The sequence below is a fragment of the Engraulis encrasicolus genome, chromosome 22, assembly GCF_034702125.1.
Source record: "Engraulis encrasicolus isolate BLACKSEA-1 chromosome 22, IST_EnEncr_1.0, whole genome shotgun sequence".
NCBI classification, from domain to species: domain Eukaryota; kingdom Metazoa; phylum Chordata; class Actinopteri; order Clupeiformes; family Engraulidae; genus Engraulis; species Engraulis encrasicolus.
In genome coordinates, this window is record NC_085878.1 from 15,386,132 (window position 1) to 15,406,133 (window position 20,002).

Sequence of the window (20,002 nt, forward strand, 5' to 3'; positions counted from 1 at the left end):
TTATTTAGCACATGTAGCCTCAGCATGGACCACTCTATTACACTTCAGACAACTCAGGAAAGGGACTTAATGTGTCAAATAGTGAACGTAACCTTTAATTCAACACTATTTGGATCATGGGTCAATGCCATTTTTTTTTTGGGCTCATCCGTCAGGTGGTACAACCACAGGTAATGCCCATAAATTAATCAGTAACTGTGTATCCGCATACACTATGTGGCCCAATTTGGTATCATATTAAATTCAACTCAGTGAGTGTTGAATTCAACTCACCGAGTTAAGCACATGCAGTTCAATTTGATTTAGTGCTGAATAAACACTGCTAAATGTACTGTGTGTTGAAGGTAACTAAGGCACACAAGTGGGACTTACACACATTACTTTAATAGCGGTTAGTCAAAGTGCATGTGTACAATGTCAAAATAGATGCCTAAAAGACAGTTTAAAACATTAGTTAGATGGAAATTTGGATGGGCAACAAAGTTGGGTTTGACATCGTAAAAGTTTGAACTAGAGCACCATTTTGAAACATTATCATCATAGTATTTTTTGTTTGTTTTTGTAGCATTTTCTTTACATCGCTTTACAAAATATTGATATCTCTTTAATATACTACATCAGAGGTGGGCCACATGCAGCCCGCTAAGCTATTTAATGTGGCCCTAAGATCCTTTGCAAGAAAGACAACTTTTAAATCCGAATTCATACGGTCACTCAATATGCCATGACTAGCTACAACACGGCTCTTGCAAATTTAAGATTAACAAAGTGCATAGGCTACATCTAAATACATTTCACTATAATGTGCAGGAATGGCAAAGCCGTCAAGTTATGTCAACTAATGAACAACAAATGTTTGCATTCTTCACATTAGAATTGTATCTTGCCTTAATGGTGCAAATTCATGCAGTGCTTACATACTGTGTGATCAGGATCTAGTATTCCCAAATGTGTAACAAATCCTTCAATTTTCTTAATTTACAAAACTTAAACAACAAAAAAGCACCCTCAAAATGTCAACCAGTAAAAAAAAAATTCTTCTATTATGATGTCTAAAAACGAGGTAAAGTATCACTGTGGTAACATGCTTGTATTTGATTCCAAACTGTGGGTTAGCATTTTATAGCAACAATCTGATCCGTTTTTTTGGTGTAAGGGTGAGACTTTAGACAATTGATTACAATTATGATTAATTTTAAAAAAGGATTCTGCCAAATAAAACTTACAAACTTACATTGCCAATTTGTTCCTTTTAAATGATTGTCACACAAAAAAATATCCTATTGGATTATCGTCACACTCAAAAATATGTGTTAATCACAAAAATTCTTGAGGAACATTGGTCATGTTATAAATTGTGATATATATTTTTTATTCAAGTCCCACCCCTAGTTTAGTGTATTACGCAAGCTGAGTGAGCGTCATCATTTTGGATGTTTATGGCTGCTACAGCAGGTGGAGTCCTTGAGTAATGTCACATCGGGTTCTCTCCAAGATCCTAACTCTCGTCCTCCCTTGCTCACTTGCCTGCTTGTGGCTTCGTGATGACATCACTGATGACAGATGTGTATTTCAATATCTCTCAAGAGCACAATTCTAATGTCATTTTCCCATTTGCAAGCGGATGGTGAATGAAGAATGGTCCGCCAGAAGTTATTGTGGCTAGGCTGACAGCAGTGAAACTTTATTGTTTTCTCCACAGAGGCGGGGCATCGGCGAAACGCGAGTCCACATGTACAGGTCAAGGACGGGAGTTTGCATATTAGAAAGAACCCATTAGCTCTGGACATTCCATCTCTTCTACCTTATTTGCTTTCCTGGGCAGTGGCAGAAAATATAATCATGAAAATTAAAAACTCCCTGAAGAACCCTCAGTTTTCCACTGTGGAGAAGCCTAAAAGTTCTCTAAAGCACCTATATGTGAAAAATTGGTTCGGCTTTCCTGGAAGTTCCACACAGAACACAGGTACCCAAAAAATCTTTGAGGAACCCTTGAACTTTTAGGTTCTTCAGCGAACTATTAGGGTTCCTCAGAGAGCATTTAGGTTCCTCCACATTCCAAATGAAGGTTCTCTGAGGCAAAGGTTCCTATACTTTCCCATGACAAGGACCCCATGTGCCGGTAGATTTCAGCCCAGCCCCCCGCTACACAAAGGTTGTGCTACACTATTATTTTCTCTGTGCCCGTTTCCCCAACCATAGTCTATGTCATGTGAGTCAGTTACCTAAAGGGATTCATAAAATAATAATGATAATAGTAGTCATGTTCAGATGCAATAGATTGCAATAATAATACGGTTCTGAACTAAAGGGAAGATTGTTTAGGGCAACGGCATTTTTTCTCTGAGCAGCATATGCCAAAATTTAAGGGCTATTTTGTTGTCTGTTGTTTGATGCATGTTTAAGTATAATAATAAGTAAAATAATAAAAAAGTAAGTAGCATTTTGCTATACTAAATTTGCATAAAAGCAAATAAAACAACTGGTGTCACTACACCAAGGCTGCAATAAATAGTTTAAGGGTAACACAAAATAAATAAGTAAAAAAAAAATACTGACTCAAAACCCCTGAACGAGAAATGTCCTCTAAGGAATGCAACTGTGTGGACTATGCACATTTGGTATAGTTAGTTAGTTGGGTAAGAAGATTAGTAAGGCTTTAGAAGCTCTCCCCTAGATGCCATGAATAGAAATTACATAATTCCTTTTTATCAAAAGTCATACAGTTGACATAACTCAGTCCGAGTTAATCAGTACCGCGGATGTACACAAATGCACGCCACAGCCACATTCATAAAGTCTACCTCAAAGTAGTATCGGCCCTGATGAGACTTACAAGGTCTTTTTTTCAGCACCATTTGAGACTGGTACACTGGCACCGAATTGAAACTGTTGTCCTCTTGTCCATCGATGAAGCAACCCCCAGACTTGCATACGGCATGGCGTATGTTAGACGGAAAGGTGTTACTGACATGTGTGACTCTGGAAAAAGGAAGTGAGTAGAATGAGAATAAATGAATATGGAATGTGAAGAATGTGAATGTGGAAACCTGTACCAAACCTGTACCAAGTTGACCTGTGTCAGCATACTGTACCAAATTAAAATTCAAGCAACCAGGCTGTGTGCTCATTAAAGATTACTTAATTACTTAATTTGTTCATTCATTCATTCATTCATTCATTCACTTAGTCAACACTGACATAGCAAATGGCATTTAGATGAAGATCTTTCTTTCACTGCATTACATCTATTGCAACTTTTGCTGGAGAGTAGTAGAGAAGCATGTCTGCTCTCATTAGCTGCATCAGCCACACCTCTGAAATATCAATACCTGCTGCAATACAGTATGTACTGGTAAAAAAATAAATATTTTCACGGTGGCTGAATATCAGCCCTCAAGATGACCAAGAAAAGTTTAATTCAAATCTGAATATCATGCCAGTTCATTGATCATGCCAGTTCATTGAGTTAATGAAACACAAATATAACACAAATCTAAACATTGGCAACGAACTTAAGAATACTATGCACTGTCCCTTTAAGTTTTCCTGGACAGGAAGTCAGCAGGTTGCTAAGTACAGTAGAGTAGAGTGTGATGCTCACCGGTATTCCCAGGGGGAGACAGAGCGGTTGGCGTAGTCGTGTGAGTGAGTGTGGCGATGACGGGGAGGCGGTGTGGAGACGTGCCGCAGCCAGCTCCTCATCAGCGCGTTGGCTTTCCTGGAGCTCAGACACCTGCCCTCTGAACAGGACATCTCCATCCACAGCAGAGCAGAGCAGAGGAGCAGTGGCAACTGCATGATTGATATAAAAAAGAAAAGCAAAATAAATGCTGAGCTGACAAGCTGAATTAAAAAAAAATGGTTGAACAAAGAAATTTCCATTTCCAGTTGTCACGTGACGATTAAAAAAAAACATGAAAATGAGCATGTTGTCCAACCCACTTTCTTCATTTTAGCAGTTGGCCTGATGGTTAGCAGCAAGCTCGGATGGTGATTTGACACCTAACGGTTGCAGGTGATGCTTGAGCTCTGGTCTTTGCCATCTTCACCTCTCTCTCTGAATATATAGAGGTTAGCCTGGGGAAACCCAAGGAAGTACTTCTGTCAAGGAAGAGGAAACCTCATTGGCCATACAACAGCTGAGGTGACATCATCTATCAAAGTAGGCAAAAAAAAACTGACTGGCACACAACTGTCAACTAAACCTGCTTGAAACATTGCAACACAAAACAGGAGGAAGGTTATCTGTGAAAGTCCCAACCCCCTCCCCCCCATGTTATTTTTGAAGTGTGAGAGAAAGTGAGTTTGCACATGCAGCACACTGCACAAGCAGAATAGTCAGAGACATGAACCTTGCAGCCTTCCCTCTCTTTATCACACCCTGATCATACCTGAGTTTTATGAGGTGACACTTTATTTTGAAACATTTTCACATTGGGCTGCAGGGTTAATCAATCCAAGAACATACAGTAGTGCGGTGTGAGCCTTTGAGTTACACATTCCTGAAGGCCTTTCTAGAACCCACCCTGGAGTGTAAACGAAATATTTTTAGCTCCTCACGGAAGTTATATACCAGCCCCGCTCAGCTCATGTTGACTATGCAGCAGGTAGGTGTGTAGCTCCACCCCCGTGTGATGAGCTACATAAATCCTGCACGCTTAACTTAGACATTCATTCAGCAGGACGTCACCTGTTGAACATGCAGGGAAATGCTAGCTGCAAGGTTGAACTATATTTCTGCTGTGAACGTGCAAAAAAAACCTTGACTTGGGGCAAAATCATAGCCTTTGGCTATTGCAACAGGCATGATAGCAAGTCATTGAATAGATGTGAATAACTTACTGTAGCTAAAGTAAAGCTGAGGAATTAGTATTGGATGAGCAATTGCATAGGTATTAGAGCAATGGGTTAAGCAGACTGTTTGCCAAGTGGACAATCAGCTCTCTTAGGATGCATACCTGTTAAAGTATACAAACTTTCCGAGTATGTAGCAGTAAATAAACTATGACAACAAATCCACATGTTTCTGGTGTTCAGTTCCAATTTTGCATAGTGCTGGAAATGAAGCAAGTGAAATGCATATGGCTACATTTGATGTCATAGATGATGTCATTTTGCCACTCATAGGATATTTATTTGGAGCGTGCACTGGTTGACCGGAGTATAGAGAGGAAAGGAACAATAAGAGATTGCATTTCAAAGGGCATTGCATGTTTCATGTCATATGACCTCAATCCCTACTATGAGATAGAAAAGCAAGATGGCCCAGACCCAAGCCCCACCCTTGGCCATCTGTGGGTGAAATAAAAACCTGAGGGAGCTATTTTAAAACCGGAATAGCAGCAGCAGTCGCGGGGAAATAGAGGCGTCAAGGCGATACCTGTGTGTGTGCAGGGCCACTGACTGCTTTTATATTACATTACACTACATTTGGCAACACTATTATCCAAAGTGACTTACAATTGATGAGACGATCATAGCATACAACACTTGCAGATACAAAGTGCAGAGGAATTCACAAAACAATAAGTGCAGACAGCAAGTAGGGTTAGTGTTCTATTCTTCTTTCTTTGTTTTTTTAAAAGTACATTAGCACAGGTGTGAGTACAGGTCACATATCCACAACATGCCTTAGTCTACGCCAGGTCTGGGCCAGCTCAGGCCTCAGTGCAGTAAATGGTAATGATGAAAGAGAAGAGTCTTTACTTGCTTCTTCAAGTTTGAGAGCGAAGACGCTTGTTGCCTCTGGAAGTTTGTTTAATGTTTAATGGGATCATTTAGAGTGAGCAGGCAGCACGGCTAGACGGTTCGTATTGGAGGAGCATAGCTCTCTGGCCTTAGCATATCCTTCAGATAAGGTGGGGCCATTCCTGAGGTGGTTTAGCATCCAAGGGTCAAGGTCTTGTCTTTTATCGAGGCAGCCACTGTAGCCTGTGAAACTGAACATAAATACAGGAGTAACATGGGCCCTTTTGTTTGTTAGGTGAATACCAAATGTGCCACCTTGTTCTGGACCATCTGCAGTGGTTTTATTGTACAAGCAGGTAGACCTGCCAGGAGGAAATTGTAATAATCCAGGCGGGAAATGACCATGGCCTGAAGCAGTACTGTAGCTGCTCTGCATGTTGGGTTATAGGTACGGTCTGATTTATGTATGCTCACAGCTTTGACTGGGCCCGGGACGAAATAATCTGAAAGGTCCTCCTTCTGAATACATAAAGGGAGGCAACTCTGCCCCACCCGCCTTTCCCTGACCCCTTTGTCCCCCTATTTGTGTACAACAACACTCCCAGTAAGGAGTGCCCCAGCCTTGTGTTGACATGGGAGAGGAGAGACATCATGTCTATCTGTAATTGCTGTAGGGAAATTCACTCTCTGTTGTTTGTATAAGATTGCGAATCACGTCTGCCAAGAAAGTAAAAGCTCAGCGCAAGGAAGAGCTGTTTTTGATGTGCCTGTGCCATGAGCAATTGGGTTTCCCCTTACATTTTTATTTCCTGTGCAACTTCATACTGTGTACGGGTCCACCAGTCCAAGTACAACAGTCACTGAACAGCCTTTACTACCATAGCACTACACTACTACTATGACATTACACAGACAGTTGATGGGACATTACGACTCCATCATTGCAATGCTGGTAAGAGCACATTTGTAACAGAGGCCATGTCTTCACAGAATTGATGTTGTCGGTACCCGTCGCATATTATATTTGTCCGAAAGAGAACAGGTCATTAGGAGTCATCGGCCATCAGGTAATTCCTATCAACTGCTACATTTACACGAGACATTTAATTCAAAATAAACTCACTATAATTCTGAATAAAGCTTAATTCCGCTTTGAATACGTAATGTAAACACTTGGGAATTAAAAATTGAAATGGGAATTAAATGAAAGATCAGAGTAAACTCGACGGAACTATTTAATTCTGAACTATTAATATGGAATTAAAAACGTCATGTAAACGTAGCCTCTGTCTGCTTAGGGCAGGCATGACTAAGCATGCAGGAGAGGGCTGCAGGTTTTGCCTTGACAGGTGTCGAGGTGACCAAGGGTCACTGAGGAGGATCTGCTGTTTCTGCACGCTATTGCAATCGACACTCTCTCATCATCATCCTTTGATTGCTGTTGTTTGCTACACTAAAATGCTGATAAACATTGGTAAGGCCAATTTGAAAGAGCAAATGGTATTCCACCAGAATGTTCTAGAACATGTCGTCATCCTCTTGTCATTCATGCTGTGTCACATGCAGGAAACTTGAACCTGATAGGCTGTGGAGCTCACACTCCCCCAACACGCCAATCCAAACACACCGGTCGCCCGGCTGATGAAACGAGGAGGAAGTGTCTCGCAAAAACTCTGGCTGCATACTTTCTATTGTTACCGATAAAATACCTGTCCAGGTATGAGTGGAAAGTGAAATGAGCCGGTGGAGCAAGAGCCAGTGCAGCGTGCAGACAGCAACGCGGAAAAGTAAATAGACCCGTATTTTATGACTTTACAGAAATATTGTTTACCGCATTAGTTTTTTAGTTTTTACTTGTGAATATAATAACTCCAGTATTTATACTTTAATAGTAAGATGTCAAGTTGGTGAGTGTTTTTATTTCTGCATAGAATAAAAGCAATATCTTAGTATATATATATATATATATATATATATATATATATATATATATATATATATATATATATATATATATATATATATATATATATATATATATATTTCTGTCCACTCCAATATCCAACATCCACTCAAAAGTTTTTAGTTTTGGTTGTTATACAGGTAGCAAAAATTCATATCTAATTAACCTTGACTTAATTCCAACAAACAATGGCATAATAATGAGGTTATTTTTGGAATAACATTAAAAAAATCATTTCCTGATACCAGCTCAGCATATTTGCTTTGAACAAACAGAAACTAATTGAACATGTATACTTATGCCCTTCCCAAATTGTAGATCAACAAACCTGGACAGCTTGCCTGGTTATCACCAGACGATTGTGCAAAGCTCCATGGGATTTCCCTGGCTAGTGCACAGCAACATTATGTGAACAAATGCAATTTTGTGGTTAGTACGCCACCTGCTGGTAATGCATAAACTAGCAGCAGTTTTCAAAAAAACTGGTACATAAAATTCCTCTTGACCACTATCCTAGATTCAACCCTCAGCAGTTATGATGTTTTGAGAAGGGTACAATCAACTGACTGCATAAAATCAAATAGATTATAGTACTGCATATAGGCCTACTGTATACAGTGGTGCTCATATGTTTACATACCCCAGCAGAATATACGCTTTCTCTGTGATTTCTCACAAAATATGAAGGATTACACAAAACCTTTTTTTTTGACTCATTGCTAGTGACTAGCTTAAGATATGTATTAGCAATATTCTGTGTTTACTCTTTCAATAGCATGATCACAACCCAAACTACCCAAATGACCCTGTTCAAAAGTTTACATACCCTAGTTTCTGATGCTGAATATGGCCCTGTTTAACATCAGGGACCGCTCTAAATTGTTTGTGGTAGTTGTGGATAAGTCTCTTAATGTTCTCAGTTGACAAAACAGCACATTCTTCCTGGCAGAATGGTTGTTTCCTATAATATCTTTGGGTGTCTTGCTGGAACCTCACATTTGAGGTTTCCCCTGAGTGGCTGAATGATGTTGAGATCAGGAGAGTGAGACGGTCGCTCAAAAACTTCATTTTATTCTTTCTGAAGCTAATGACGGGTTGATTTGGCTTTCTGTGCTGAAATATTGTCATGTTGGCATGTCCAAACAATGGACCATATGCAGTTTCAAGGCTGATGAGTGTCAAGTTTCCTCCAGTATTTTTCACAGGGCAATGTATTAATCATTCTGTGAGTATGGACCAAAAGTGTAGTGCATTTGTAACTCAAATGTCCTCATGACATCAGTGGTCCATAACCATGTTTCACATAAGGGATGGTGTAACTTTCATCATAGGCTCCGTTGACTGTTCTCCAAATGGTACTGTTAATAGTGGCTGAAAAAAGTTCCATATTGATCTCATTTTTCCAAATGACTTTGTCACAGGCATTTTGATGCTTCTCACTGTGCTATTTGGTGTATAATATGCAAAATAACATGTTTGCATTTTTGCAGTAATGGCTTTCTCCTGGCAACCCCCAACAGCCCATCTTTCCTCAAGGGCCTCTTTCCTGTACAGTTTAAAACATTTTTTCATGTTGTCCTATATTTCACCTGAAGTTATTTTTTGGTTTTCCTATGCCTCCTGAACAATTTCCCTTGCAATGATCATTGCAATGCAATGATACCCTTGCCCATTGGCTTGATTCCAACCAAACTCCTCATATTGCATTTCTGAATTGAAATTCCAACGGTGCCAACATGACAATATTTCGACACAGAAAGCCAAATCAACCCGTCATTAGCTTCAGAAAGAATAAAATGAAGGTTTTTGAGCGACCATCTCACTCTCCTGATCTCAACATCATTGAGCCACTCAGGGGAAACCTCAAATGTGAGGTTCCAGCAAGACACCCAAAGATATTATAGGAAACAACCATTCTGCCAGGAAGAATGTGCTGTTTTGTCATCTGAGAACATTAAGAGCCTTATCCACAACTACCACAAACAATTTAGAGCGGTCCCTGATGTTAAACAGGGCCATATTCAGCATCAGAAACTAGGGTATGTAAACTTTTGAACAGGGTCATTTGGGTAGTTTGGGTTGTGATCATGCTTTTGAAAGAGTAAACACAGAATATTGCTAATAAATATCTTAAGCCAGTCTCTAGCCATGAGTGAAAAAAAAGGTTTTGTGTAATCCTTCATATTTTGTGAGAAATCACAGAGAAAGCGTATATTCTGCTGGGGTATGTAAACATATGAGCACCATTGTACCTGACAGTACTTTGCAGAGTAGAGAGAAAATGGTGTGGGAGCGATATATATAATATTTAAGAGATGGAATTCTTGAACAAGGCCAATGAAGACTTGGAGAGGAGGGAGCAGGGCCACTGACAACTTTGGACGGGCCCAGGACAAAGTCATCTGAAAGGGCCCCACCACCGAATGGATTCAAATTTGACCCCCCTTTCCCTGGGCCAGGGACAAATGACCCATTTGTGCCCCCTATCAGCTTCCCTGAGAGGGAGGAGCACCCTGACGGCAACTTGAGCTGACTCTTCAGACCACCAACCAAGAATCCCTCTGGGAAAGCATTAGACAGAACACACACTGAACACATAGTAGGGTGTGGTCACAGCAGCACAGACTGACTGATATGACGATGAGCATTTCTGAATTTAAGATTTCACTATATTGTGGACAGAAAATGTGACCTTTATTAGTGTCTTTATCAGTGGAAGTCTCTGTGAATGAAAATAAAAATAAAAAAACGTTTATGAGAATACACGGTGTCAGTGTCAGATACATTACTCATTACACAATAATCATGAACAATAAAGATGAAGTTGTTTGGATAACTTGTCATTCTAGCCAGCAGTGAGTGAGAGATGTGTGCTGATGCCATTCCTTCTTATCACACTGACAGGTTGAGCTGCATTCTAAGCTTGTCTAGACTAAGCCTTTGGCGTGTGGACTAAACCACTGCACGAAGAGAGGGTGCATAATTGAACTTCACTGTTGGTCCAAGGTGCAGTGTAATCAATACTACACCTAAATGGAGCACACATGCCAAGTCACGCTAGTCCCTGTGCAGGTTTTAAAAACTGTACTGTATATAAATGCTTTGAGTGAAAGTATACTGGCCACTTGGGGCCATTTTGTCCACACCCCCACATTTAAAATGGAATGTGCAAGTGAAAACATCCGGCATGTTGGACCTGACTTATGTCTGCATTGTATTGTTGGGTGTACGTGCACTGGTGTCAAGAAACGGGAGACTTTATCTCACAATGCTTCTCACGCAAGTCGTAGCAAGGGGCTGTATAAGAGCTGCCGCGGCTGCAGTGAGACCTTCACTCTCAGTCAACCACTGGACCTCTAATGCGTGGATCGCCTGTTCCAGAGCACACACAATGGGTGAGAACTTAGTAGTTCTTCTTTGGACTTTTTTTTACACTAACAGTTGGAGCCTGGGTGAGACACACCTTTTTTCTCTGTTTGTTTAGTTAGGACATGCAAATAAGAAACGGCTGGTAAAATAAAGATGGTATGCATCGAATGATTCGAAAACTAACACTCTCACTAGCCATTTGGAAGTCAATGAATGAGGTCCATACTTTTGCATTGATATAAAGTGTAAGTTAGCACATTTCTAAATTAGTTGCCCTCTGAGTGTTGAGCCTTTTGCAGGTTCATACTGTATATTTTTAGAAATTGCTTTGAGTTTGTGGTGTCCTCGTCCTTGCATTTTGATGCAAACTATTCACCTCACCTGTGGATGCTCACCTGTGCAAGTTAACAGACTAATTTGATATTGAGTGATTCATCTTCCAGTTGAAAAAGTACTCTCACTGTTTATGGAAGGTGGGGCAGACATGCAAAAGTATAAGAGCTGCATTTGAAGCTTTTGGTCCCAGGTCATGGTTACAACTGAAACAGACAAGAAGATGCTATGCTTTCTTTTTGTAGCCCCTGATGCTTCAATAGACCAATTGACTGACTCAGTGTAATGAATAGTGTGGCATAATTGAACCATGTAGCCTAGGGCTAGGATGAGGCTATGTATACAGCAGTAGTGTTACATAACAACGCAGTTGTTGCATATAGATACGTACATGCTGGAACCAAAAGGAACCATATAAAGTGTTTGGGTATTAAACACAGTACGCTTGATTTCTGGGGGAAAACATCCATCACGAACACCAGCAGCTTTTGATGATATTATTGATGTTGCTATTATTGATATTACATTGATGTTTCATTATAGGACTACAAAATGAGTTATATTTGCCATATAGCATAATTTGGCATGGCATTGTAATCAGCAATACTATTTCTCAACAACCATTTGACATCCTTGGCTGTAACAAACTTACTTTACACTGTCTTATGTTGCTCTTTGTCTTGTGATGCAATACGCACACAATGTAGAAATTAAAATTTCCGAAAAGAACATTCAGTTTGCTAATGTGGGAGCACTCCAGAAAGGAACAGAGGAGACTAAAAGTTCTCATAGGAGCCTTTAGGTGACATAAGTTCTTGGAGGAACCCTGAGTTTTTCTTCAATGTTCCTCAGAAAAACAGTGACCCCAAAGATTGGTGAGGAACTTTCAGTTTGTTATGGTGGAGCAACCCCTAAAGATTATTTGAGGATTTTTTTCCCAGAAATTGTAAGTAATTGTAAGTAAGAAATTGTAATTCTGAATTTTTTCCAGAAATTGTAACTTCAGAGAGCTTTCAGGTTCACCCACAGTAGCAACTGAAGGTTCTTTTAGGGGCTTAGTTTTTTTTTACAGTGTATTTTTCCCATTTGTTTATGTTGGCAGCTGGCAGGACTGCACTGATCGTTTACGCCCACCAGAGCCCAACTTCCTTCAACTCGGCTGCGTGTAAAGCAGCCGCGGAGGCACTTGAGGCACAGGGCTGCAAAGTTCTCATCTCTGACCTCTATGCCATGAACTTTGAGGCCTCTGCCACTACTAAGGATATCATAGGTATACAACCCTTTTATTACACAGATATTGGAGAACTACTCCACTTCAATCAATGTCCTTAAGCTCGCTTTGGTTTTCTGTTAGATAAACAGTTGGATATTGAAATGAATGTTAAGTGGAAGAATTTTGGTTGGTTGTAGTCCATGGGACTTCCATTTTTTTGTCACCTGCTCCAACATATTACTGTAACCCTAGCAATACATTGGATTTTAAACGATGATGTACTGACACCATAGTTAGCCAACAGGCAACTACACAGGGCTTTCGTACCAAACTGGTGGAAAAAATCATAGTTTTGCTTAAGGCTTTACTGTACAGTGTAGAATTGTAAGGTCACCTCTAAATAGCAGCTTTACTTTCGGTACATACACACCGTTCTGTCAATATCACCATCCAAATAAATCACAACCAATTCTGGTTGCCTATATGAAGATAGAGCCAGTCTGACTCTGAGCTATGGCTAGGTGATGTGAAGGATCCAGAAAACTTCAAGTATGGAGACGAGATGCTGGAGGCCTGGCAGGAGGGCAGACTGTCCAAGGACATCGCAGAGGAACAGTGCAAAGTGAAAGAGGCTGACCTGATCATCTTTCAGGTCTGTATATGTGCTCTCTGTTGTATCTGAGAAGCTATTTAACAAAACACCATACTGTAGGTGGGTGGTTGACATGACGTGGCCTTTTTTTGTTCCCCTATGTCAAAGTTGTGTAATTTTTATAAAAAGGTGCTAAAAACTGTGTTTATGTTGTTCAGAATGTGCAGTTGTATACGTTCATATAAATCACTTGCAACATTAATCTTCAATTTATTCACAATTTAGAGCCAAAGTAGAAAAAGCTCATATGGTGTGACGGTTCCAATCCATGTCCCAAAGTTTGATTTTGAATAAAAACTAGAAAATGTTCTCCTTTTCTGTATATTCAGTCATGTAATTATAGCCAAGACATACATTGTTGAACCTATTTAGTGAAGATTTCAGGCATTATAAATTTGAAGCCACCATTAACTGAAACATTTTGGTTCCAAAATTGATATCATATGGTGTGACACCTTATTTCAATTTTTGAACTGGCAATTGTATGGACACCATTGCCAAGTGAGGGGTCCTCATTCTTTCAGGAAGAACAATATCACCTCAGAAGGACATTGACAGCTATCAGATGAGTTTTAGCTCTTTATAATGTCCCAAAAAAATCAAGTTTATCCGACACCGCTCCTCCAGTTCCATGTTGCATGTCTTTTGGTGTGACACATTTTACACAAAAATAAAGACAATAGATTATTTTTTAGTCAATATAACCTTGAAAACTATCTTGCCATATTACATTTAGCATGGTTTTACATGGCTAATATGAATACACATTGCTTAATCTCATGAAATAAGGCAATGAAACCTCATATGGTGTGACAAAATATCATAAGGTGTGACTATTTTCTTGTCACACCATATTACAATTTTGTCACACCATATGATATGAGCTTCATTTTAATGCATAAATACCACATATATTTCATTTTTCTTGGCTAATATTCATATTTGTTTGATATATTGATGCTTTAAAACATGTTAGTGGTGTATATGTATTATTCTGACACCAATATATCCACAATATCCATACATGAATATGAATTGATGATAACATGCTTCTTTTATAATTCAAATGCTTCACCTTTCTTTTATTTGTTTATTTATTTACTTTTCAACTGTATTAAGATTGTAGCAGGTGGATAGAGGTGGCAAGTAAAGAAAGAACAAGGAAATACAGGAAGAAAATTGATCCTGAAAGAGACAGGAGGTCATGAGGAAAAGAAGAGAGAAGTAGATGCAATATTTAAATTATTTATAGTAATATATGCCTTAATATTTGTATAATGTACACTGATAATTAGCACCAGAATGTTTTTGAGGGGCCACAAAGACATATGCATATGTTACAACCGGAATGAAATAGCCTGTTGTCTCAAACAATCTGAGCAGTGCAAGCGTGTTTTCTTGCTCTTGAAATGTGACTGGCTCATTTTTAGCGTAGTTTAAACCTCCAACAAATATGCACTTGTTCCATACCTAAAACACACACACACACACAAGAATATGGTTTGTCTGTTCATGTCTAGTTGCCAAATGTTTTACAGTTTTCAGTGGCATACTGTTTTAATGACCTTGCGTCAGTCATGTTTTTTTCCCATTTTTTATTGTCACTGTTTCACTTATATTTATTCTTATTTACTAATTATTTACAAAGCAGTATTACTATTCTGTGATTAACAAAGCATTACTCTTACTTTAATGATTTAGCAAGCTTAAAATCCATCTAGTTAATAATAATAAGCAGTTGCAGGGTACCATGGTATGGATACGGCGGTGTAATAATTGACATGTTAAAAGCTACCCATTGTTACCCTTTTAGTAACAATATTAAATATTTTTTTCATTTTTGTTACATTGGAACAATGCCTTAATCCCTTATCAACCTGTTTGATTCTTTAATAAATGCAGTTCATGCATATTTTTGGACTTTGGAGTAATTCATCATATGGCGTGACGCCATGTCATTCGGTGTGACACTCATAATTAAGAAAATAAATAGGATATTTTGGTTATTAATCGTAAAATAATAGGTGTGATGGGTGGATACAAGTCACATCTAATATTTCAGGTATTTTGGTATATTGCAAAAAATTACTTTCAGTTTAATCTGAAGTATATTGAAAAAAATTGAGAAAATGTGTGACAGCGTGTGTTGATAAAGCAAAATAATATAAAATGTAACATATTTGCACCTTACAATGCTATACATATATAAAGTAATGATAAAGAATCAGGATAAATAAGCTTACATTATCACATGATGCCCCTTTTTTATTTAATACACAATAATGTTCATGTCACACCATATGATGTTTTTTGTCACTAATGCAATACACTAGTGAAAAAATATACATTTAAGTCAAAAACTCAGGGGGTCTTCTATATATTCTTAAACTTAAGAGTTGGTAGAATAGAACATAAATAATTCCATGACTCCAATTCAAGGTTTTTTCAAAAACACCTTTTTTCAGCAAAATATGACAACCACCCATATCCATTTTCAGAGACATTATTTTAAAAATGTCCACTTCTACTTGTCTGTGCACATTAGCAAAATCACAGGTTTTCTTGTTTGAATTTGGCAAGGAAAATGCAGATAGCATTAATCCAGTTCCTGGGTCTGCGTAATGCTTAGCGGTGCAGTCCTTACTGTCATGGCAAATTGGCAAATAGAACAATAACATAAAAATAATATTATAAAAAAATGTGTCTTCATTTCTTTTATAGCTCTTCATATACTGCCATTTGTAGGAACAAGAATGATCAGTCTTGTCTACCACAAAAATGCAACATTTGCTCTCAGTCACATCTTCAGTGTACATCAGTGTACACTTTTCTTCTTTTTGTCACAAAGACATTACAGAGCGATTACATCTGATGCTTGTGTTTTCACAGTTTCCCCTGTACTGGTTCAGTGTCCCTGCCATCATGAAAGGTTGGATCGACAGAGTTTTGTCACAAGGATTCGCCTTTTCTCTCGAAAAGATGTATGACAATGGCGTTTTCAGGGTAATGACTGACTATTTTGCTATTATGATATTCTGCTGTTATTGTCACTTTAAAAATATCTCAAGTTTTTGTGGCAATGGGTCACTTACAAAGCCCATCGCACCAAATGTTATTTGATTGATAAAGGAAAACGATGAAATGTTTGTTATAGGATAAGAAGGCTATGCTGTCATTTAGTACTGGAGCCATGGAGTCCATGTTCCTGGCTGATGGCATCAATGGGGACATCAATGTAACACTGTGGCCACTGCAGGTTAGCTTTATTTACTTCCAATATTGAGCCAACTCAACTGCATAATCATGTGTCATAATAACGTGTGTGTGTGTGTGTGTGTGTGTGTGTGTGTGTGTGTGTGTGTGTGTGTGTGTGTGTGTGTGTGTGTGTGTGTGTGTGTGTGTGTGTGTGTAACTGAGTGTGGTTACCTTAAATATCGTTAGTGGATATTAAGTCATCAACATTTATGAAAAAAGATGCTCACATTGGAAGCAGATAAAATATTAAAAAAAAGAAACTTTTTTTCTCATTCTCTGACATTACATCCTGTCCAATTTAAGGTGATTTTGGGAATTATTTTCAAATGGCACAACTATTTCCAAATGCAAGAACAACGACCAATTTTAGACAATGCTTCATTATTTTCATTAAAAGACAAAAGTTTGTGGGTTGAATGTTTTCATCCAAGAGGACCAACTGTCGATACAAATGTGAATTTCTATGTTTACATGATGTTTTTAGTTCTGAATTAATAATTCCGAATTAAATAGTTCTGTGAAGTTTACTTTGATTTTTCATTTAATTCCAAATTGTGAAGTGTTTACATGACGTTTTCAAAGCTGAATTAACCTTTATTCAGAATTAAAGTAAGTTAATTCTAGATTATATGTCTCATGTAAATGTACTGCGATACGTTAGGTCAGATTTCTCATGTCAAGCCTTTATTTCCCATACAATGCTCATTCAGTTAGGCCTACAGTATGACAGCCAAAATTTGCCAGCAGCAATTGCTGACAGCAGACCACAAAACTAGTTGGGACAGGGAGAGTGACCTTTTGCATTTATTTTTAATGACTCACAAGTATCGTCTGACTTATGAAGGTGATTAATTAACTTAAAAATCCAACCTTGAATTGGGTTAAGCGCTTTGGATATGCTTCCGCAAGCTTTGACAATACTTGGCAGGAATACTGGCTGATTCCTCTAAAGAATTGGTGTAAACTGGGCCATGCGTGTAAGCCACCCTATTCAAACATGCCATCTCACCTCTTGTTCACCTAAGTGATGGCCATGTTATTCCTTCTTCATGATGCCATCAATTTTGTGTTAGGCACCAGTTCCTCACAACAAAACAACCTTGTAACATAATGCTGACACTCCCATATATGGTGTTCTCAGGCTTGCAAGCTTACTGCTTTTTTTCCCAAAAAACTAATCACGGTCAAATGATAAAACCATTTGAGGATTTTAGTTTCATCAGACACCAGGACATGCCTTCAAAAATAAGGATATTTTGCTGGTTGTATAAATTTCTTTTGGCCATAACACCAAAAGGGAGAAAAGGGAGACAGTCTCAGAACATCATAGCTATGAAACATGCAACTCATCATGGCAACATTATGTTATGACATTGTTTTTCTGCAGGAGTAACTGGCACACTTCACAAAATCGGTGGCATCATGAAGAAAGAAAGAACACTATATGGAGAAATATTGAAAGATATCTCAAAACAGCAGCCAATAAGTTAAAGCTTAGCAGCAAACCTAAAGCACGTCTCCAATCTAGGACACTTTGTAGGGCAGACTTGAGGATGAATGAAGATGAAGTGAATATGGAGAGGTGGGTGCACATATTAACCCATTTTAGCCTGAAGTGACATATACGCTGCATGCAGGCTCTTGAGATTTTAGGTTTTTTATTAACAATGTGGGTGTGTTAGAGCTGAATGAACACATTCTAATGCAAAATGAGGGTCCTATCTTTTAAATGCAACTTATTTCATGTTTTTAAGTGCTTCGGAGGCTGAGATATTTAGGTTTTAATATGCAGAGAGCACCTTTTCCCAAAAAGGGCTCAGGCTAAAATGGGTTAAAATGAGTCTCTAGGTGAATGTTTTGGGGTGGCCAACTGGCCATCACAAAGCCCTGATCTAAATCCTGTTCAGCTTTTGTGCGCAGAACTGAAATGGAATGTGTGCGATGACCTAAACATGACTTGGCTATATCAGTTCTGTCCGGAGGAATGGGCCACATTTCTGCTGTGCACCCCCCCCCCCCCAAAAAAAAATGTTGGAATTAGAAATCATTGTATTTGGAAATCATTTCAATAATCATGAATCACCTAAACCTGAACAGGATAAAGCTGTCAGCGAATGATTGTGAAAAAAATGATGTGTGTCTTTGTATGTAAAGTTCTGCTTTCCCCTGTATAGTATAATGACTTTATGACCTGGAAACTGACTTTTCCTCCCTCTCAATTTTGTCTTCAAAGAATGGAGTCCTTCATTTCTGTGGGTTCCAGGTTCTAGAACCGCAGGTGTTCTGGAGCATTGCACACACGCCTCCAGCCATACGGACGGCCTTACTGGAAGCCTGGAGGGCCCGACTGAGCGGGATATGGGAAGAAAAGTCACTGTCCTTTGCCTCCTCTACACTCTTTGATCTTACCTTTCAGGGAGGTTTCCGCATGACTGAGGAGGTGAAGGAGAAACTCAGCAGCCAGCCCCATGGCATCACCACTGGCCATCACATCGGAAAACCTCTTCCTCCCAATAACCAGACCAAAGCGGACACTGGAAAAACAAACACAAAATCCGATATTCTAAAATCATAATTTAGGAAAACATGCAATGGCATGAGATTAAGAGGCACACACACAGTAAATGTTGCTGTGTCAAGACAGTAGGATAAATAGCAGACGGACCAGAGTGATGAATTAACACTGGAAAATGTATTGTGTATGAGATTTAAAAAATAAAAATAAAATAAAAAGGTGGGGGGGGGGGGTTTAAATACAAGTTCTTGTAACACAGTGGTTGTTAACCTGGGGTAGGCCAGAGATTTCAGAGGGTGCTTGGAATTGCTTGTGGAATTGCTTGGGAACAATATAATTAGGCCAAATCAAAACCAAATGAAAACACTTTTTGGCCCCCATGATGATTCATTGAGGTAGGTCTACTGATTAATGTATCAAACAAGAATCATTGTAATTAATCACTTGAATCATTTTTAGTGCATACACGTGCAGACGTTTGGATTGGGGGTGCTCAGCTTGTGGGCACAAGTAAGGGGGTGCTTTAAGAAAAATAGGTTAACACCCACTGTTGTAAAAGACTGACCTCGATGCAAGTACAATATATAGTAGCTTATATCCTGCCTTTGTGTGTGTGTGTGTGTGTGTGTGTGTGTGTGTGTGTGTGTGTGTGTGTGTGTGTGTGTGTGTGTGTGTGTGTGTGTGTGCGTGCGTGCGTGCGTGCGCGCGCGCTATATGCCTACTTTCTCCCTGGCCAATTTACCAGAAATCCACTACTCATTTCCAGACAACTTTTCAGATATTAAGACTGTTTCTAGTATTGGCGTAATAACATTATTGATCCTGATATGCTGCTGTCAAACGGTTAATGACAGGGTTGTTACATTATTGCACATGTTTATGGAAACGATGTCGGTGATCCGTTTTATAATAAAGTACACTTTGATGAAATAATAAAAGGTTTTTCAAGAAACCACTGAGACTTGCACTGCTTTCATTGCCAAATGTTACAGACGAGCATATCCATATCCA

General features: G+C 38.9%; 2 protein-coding genes across 3 annotated transcripts; one reads left to right on the top strand and one right to left on the bottom strand.

The window, feature by feature from the left end:
- Positions 1-1,285: 1,285 nt before the first annotated feature.
- LOC134438275 (interleukin-17F-like) lies at positions 1,286-18,982 on the bottom strand. Of its 2 annotated transcripts, XM_063187796.1 has the most exons (5): positions 18,886-18,982; positions 3,946-4,080; positions 3,605-3,795; positions 2,837-2,982; positions 1,286-1,817 (listed from the first exon to the last, which is right to left on the bottom strand). In XM_063187796.1, coding segments are annotated over exons 2-5 (348 nt in total). In that variant the 5' UTR covers positions 3,955-4,080; positions 18,886-18,982; the 3' UTR covers positions 1,286-1,815. The 2 variants fall into 2 exon arrangements, with proteins under 2 accessions (XP_063043866.1, XP_063043865.1); XM_063187795.1 differs by lacking the exon at positions 1,286-1,817 and having other exon boundaries at positions 2,521-2,982.
- Positions 10,860-19,943, top strand: nqo1 (NAD(P)H dehydrogenase, quinone 1). Its single transcript, XM_063187794.1, has 6 exons — positions 10,860-11,049; positions 12,459-12,626; positions 13,091-13,221; positions 16,111-16,224; positions 16,376-16,477; positions 18,710-19,943. The coding sequence occupies exons 1-6, from the start codon at positions 10,923-10,925 to the stop codon at positions 19,049-19,051; spliced, it is 984 nt and encodes a 327-aa protein (XP_063043864.1). The 5' UTR covers positions 10,860-10,922; the 3' UTR covers positions 19,052-19,943.
- Positions 19,944-20,002: the final 59 nt, after the last annotated feature.

Excerpts from the sequence above, each read along its gene's own strand:
- LOC134438275 (XM_063187795.1), bottom strand. Across the intron at positions 2,983-3,604 it reads GTCTCCCCCTGGGAATACCG|AGTCACACATGTCAGTAACA; the intron begins GTGAGCATCACA and ends TCCTTTTTCCAG.
- nqo1 (XM_063187794.1), top strand. The coding sequence starts at position 10,923 with ATGCTTCTCACGCAAGTCGTAGCAAGGGGCTGTATAAGAGCTGCCGCG. Across the intron at positions 12,627-13,090 it reads CACTACTAAGGATATCATAG|GTGATGTGAAGGATCCAGAA; the intron begins GTATACAACCCT and ends AGCTATGGCTAG. Across the intron at positions 16,225-16,375 it reads ATGACAATGGCGTTTTCAGG|GATAAGAAGGCTATGCTGTC; the intron begins GTAATGACTGAC and ends TGTTTGTTATAG.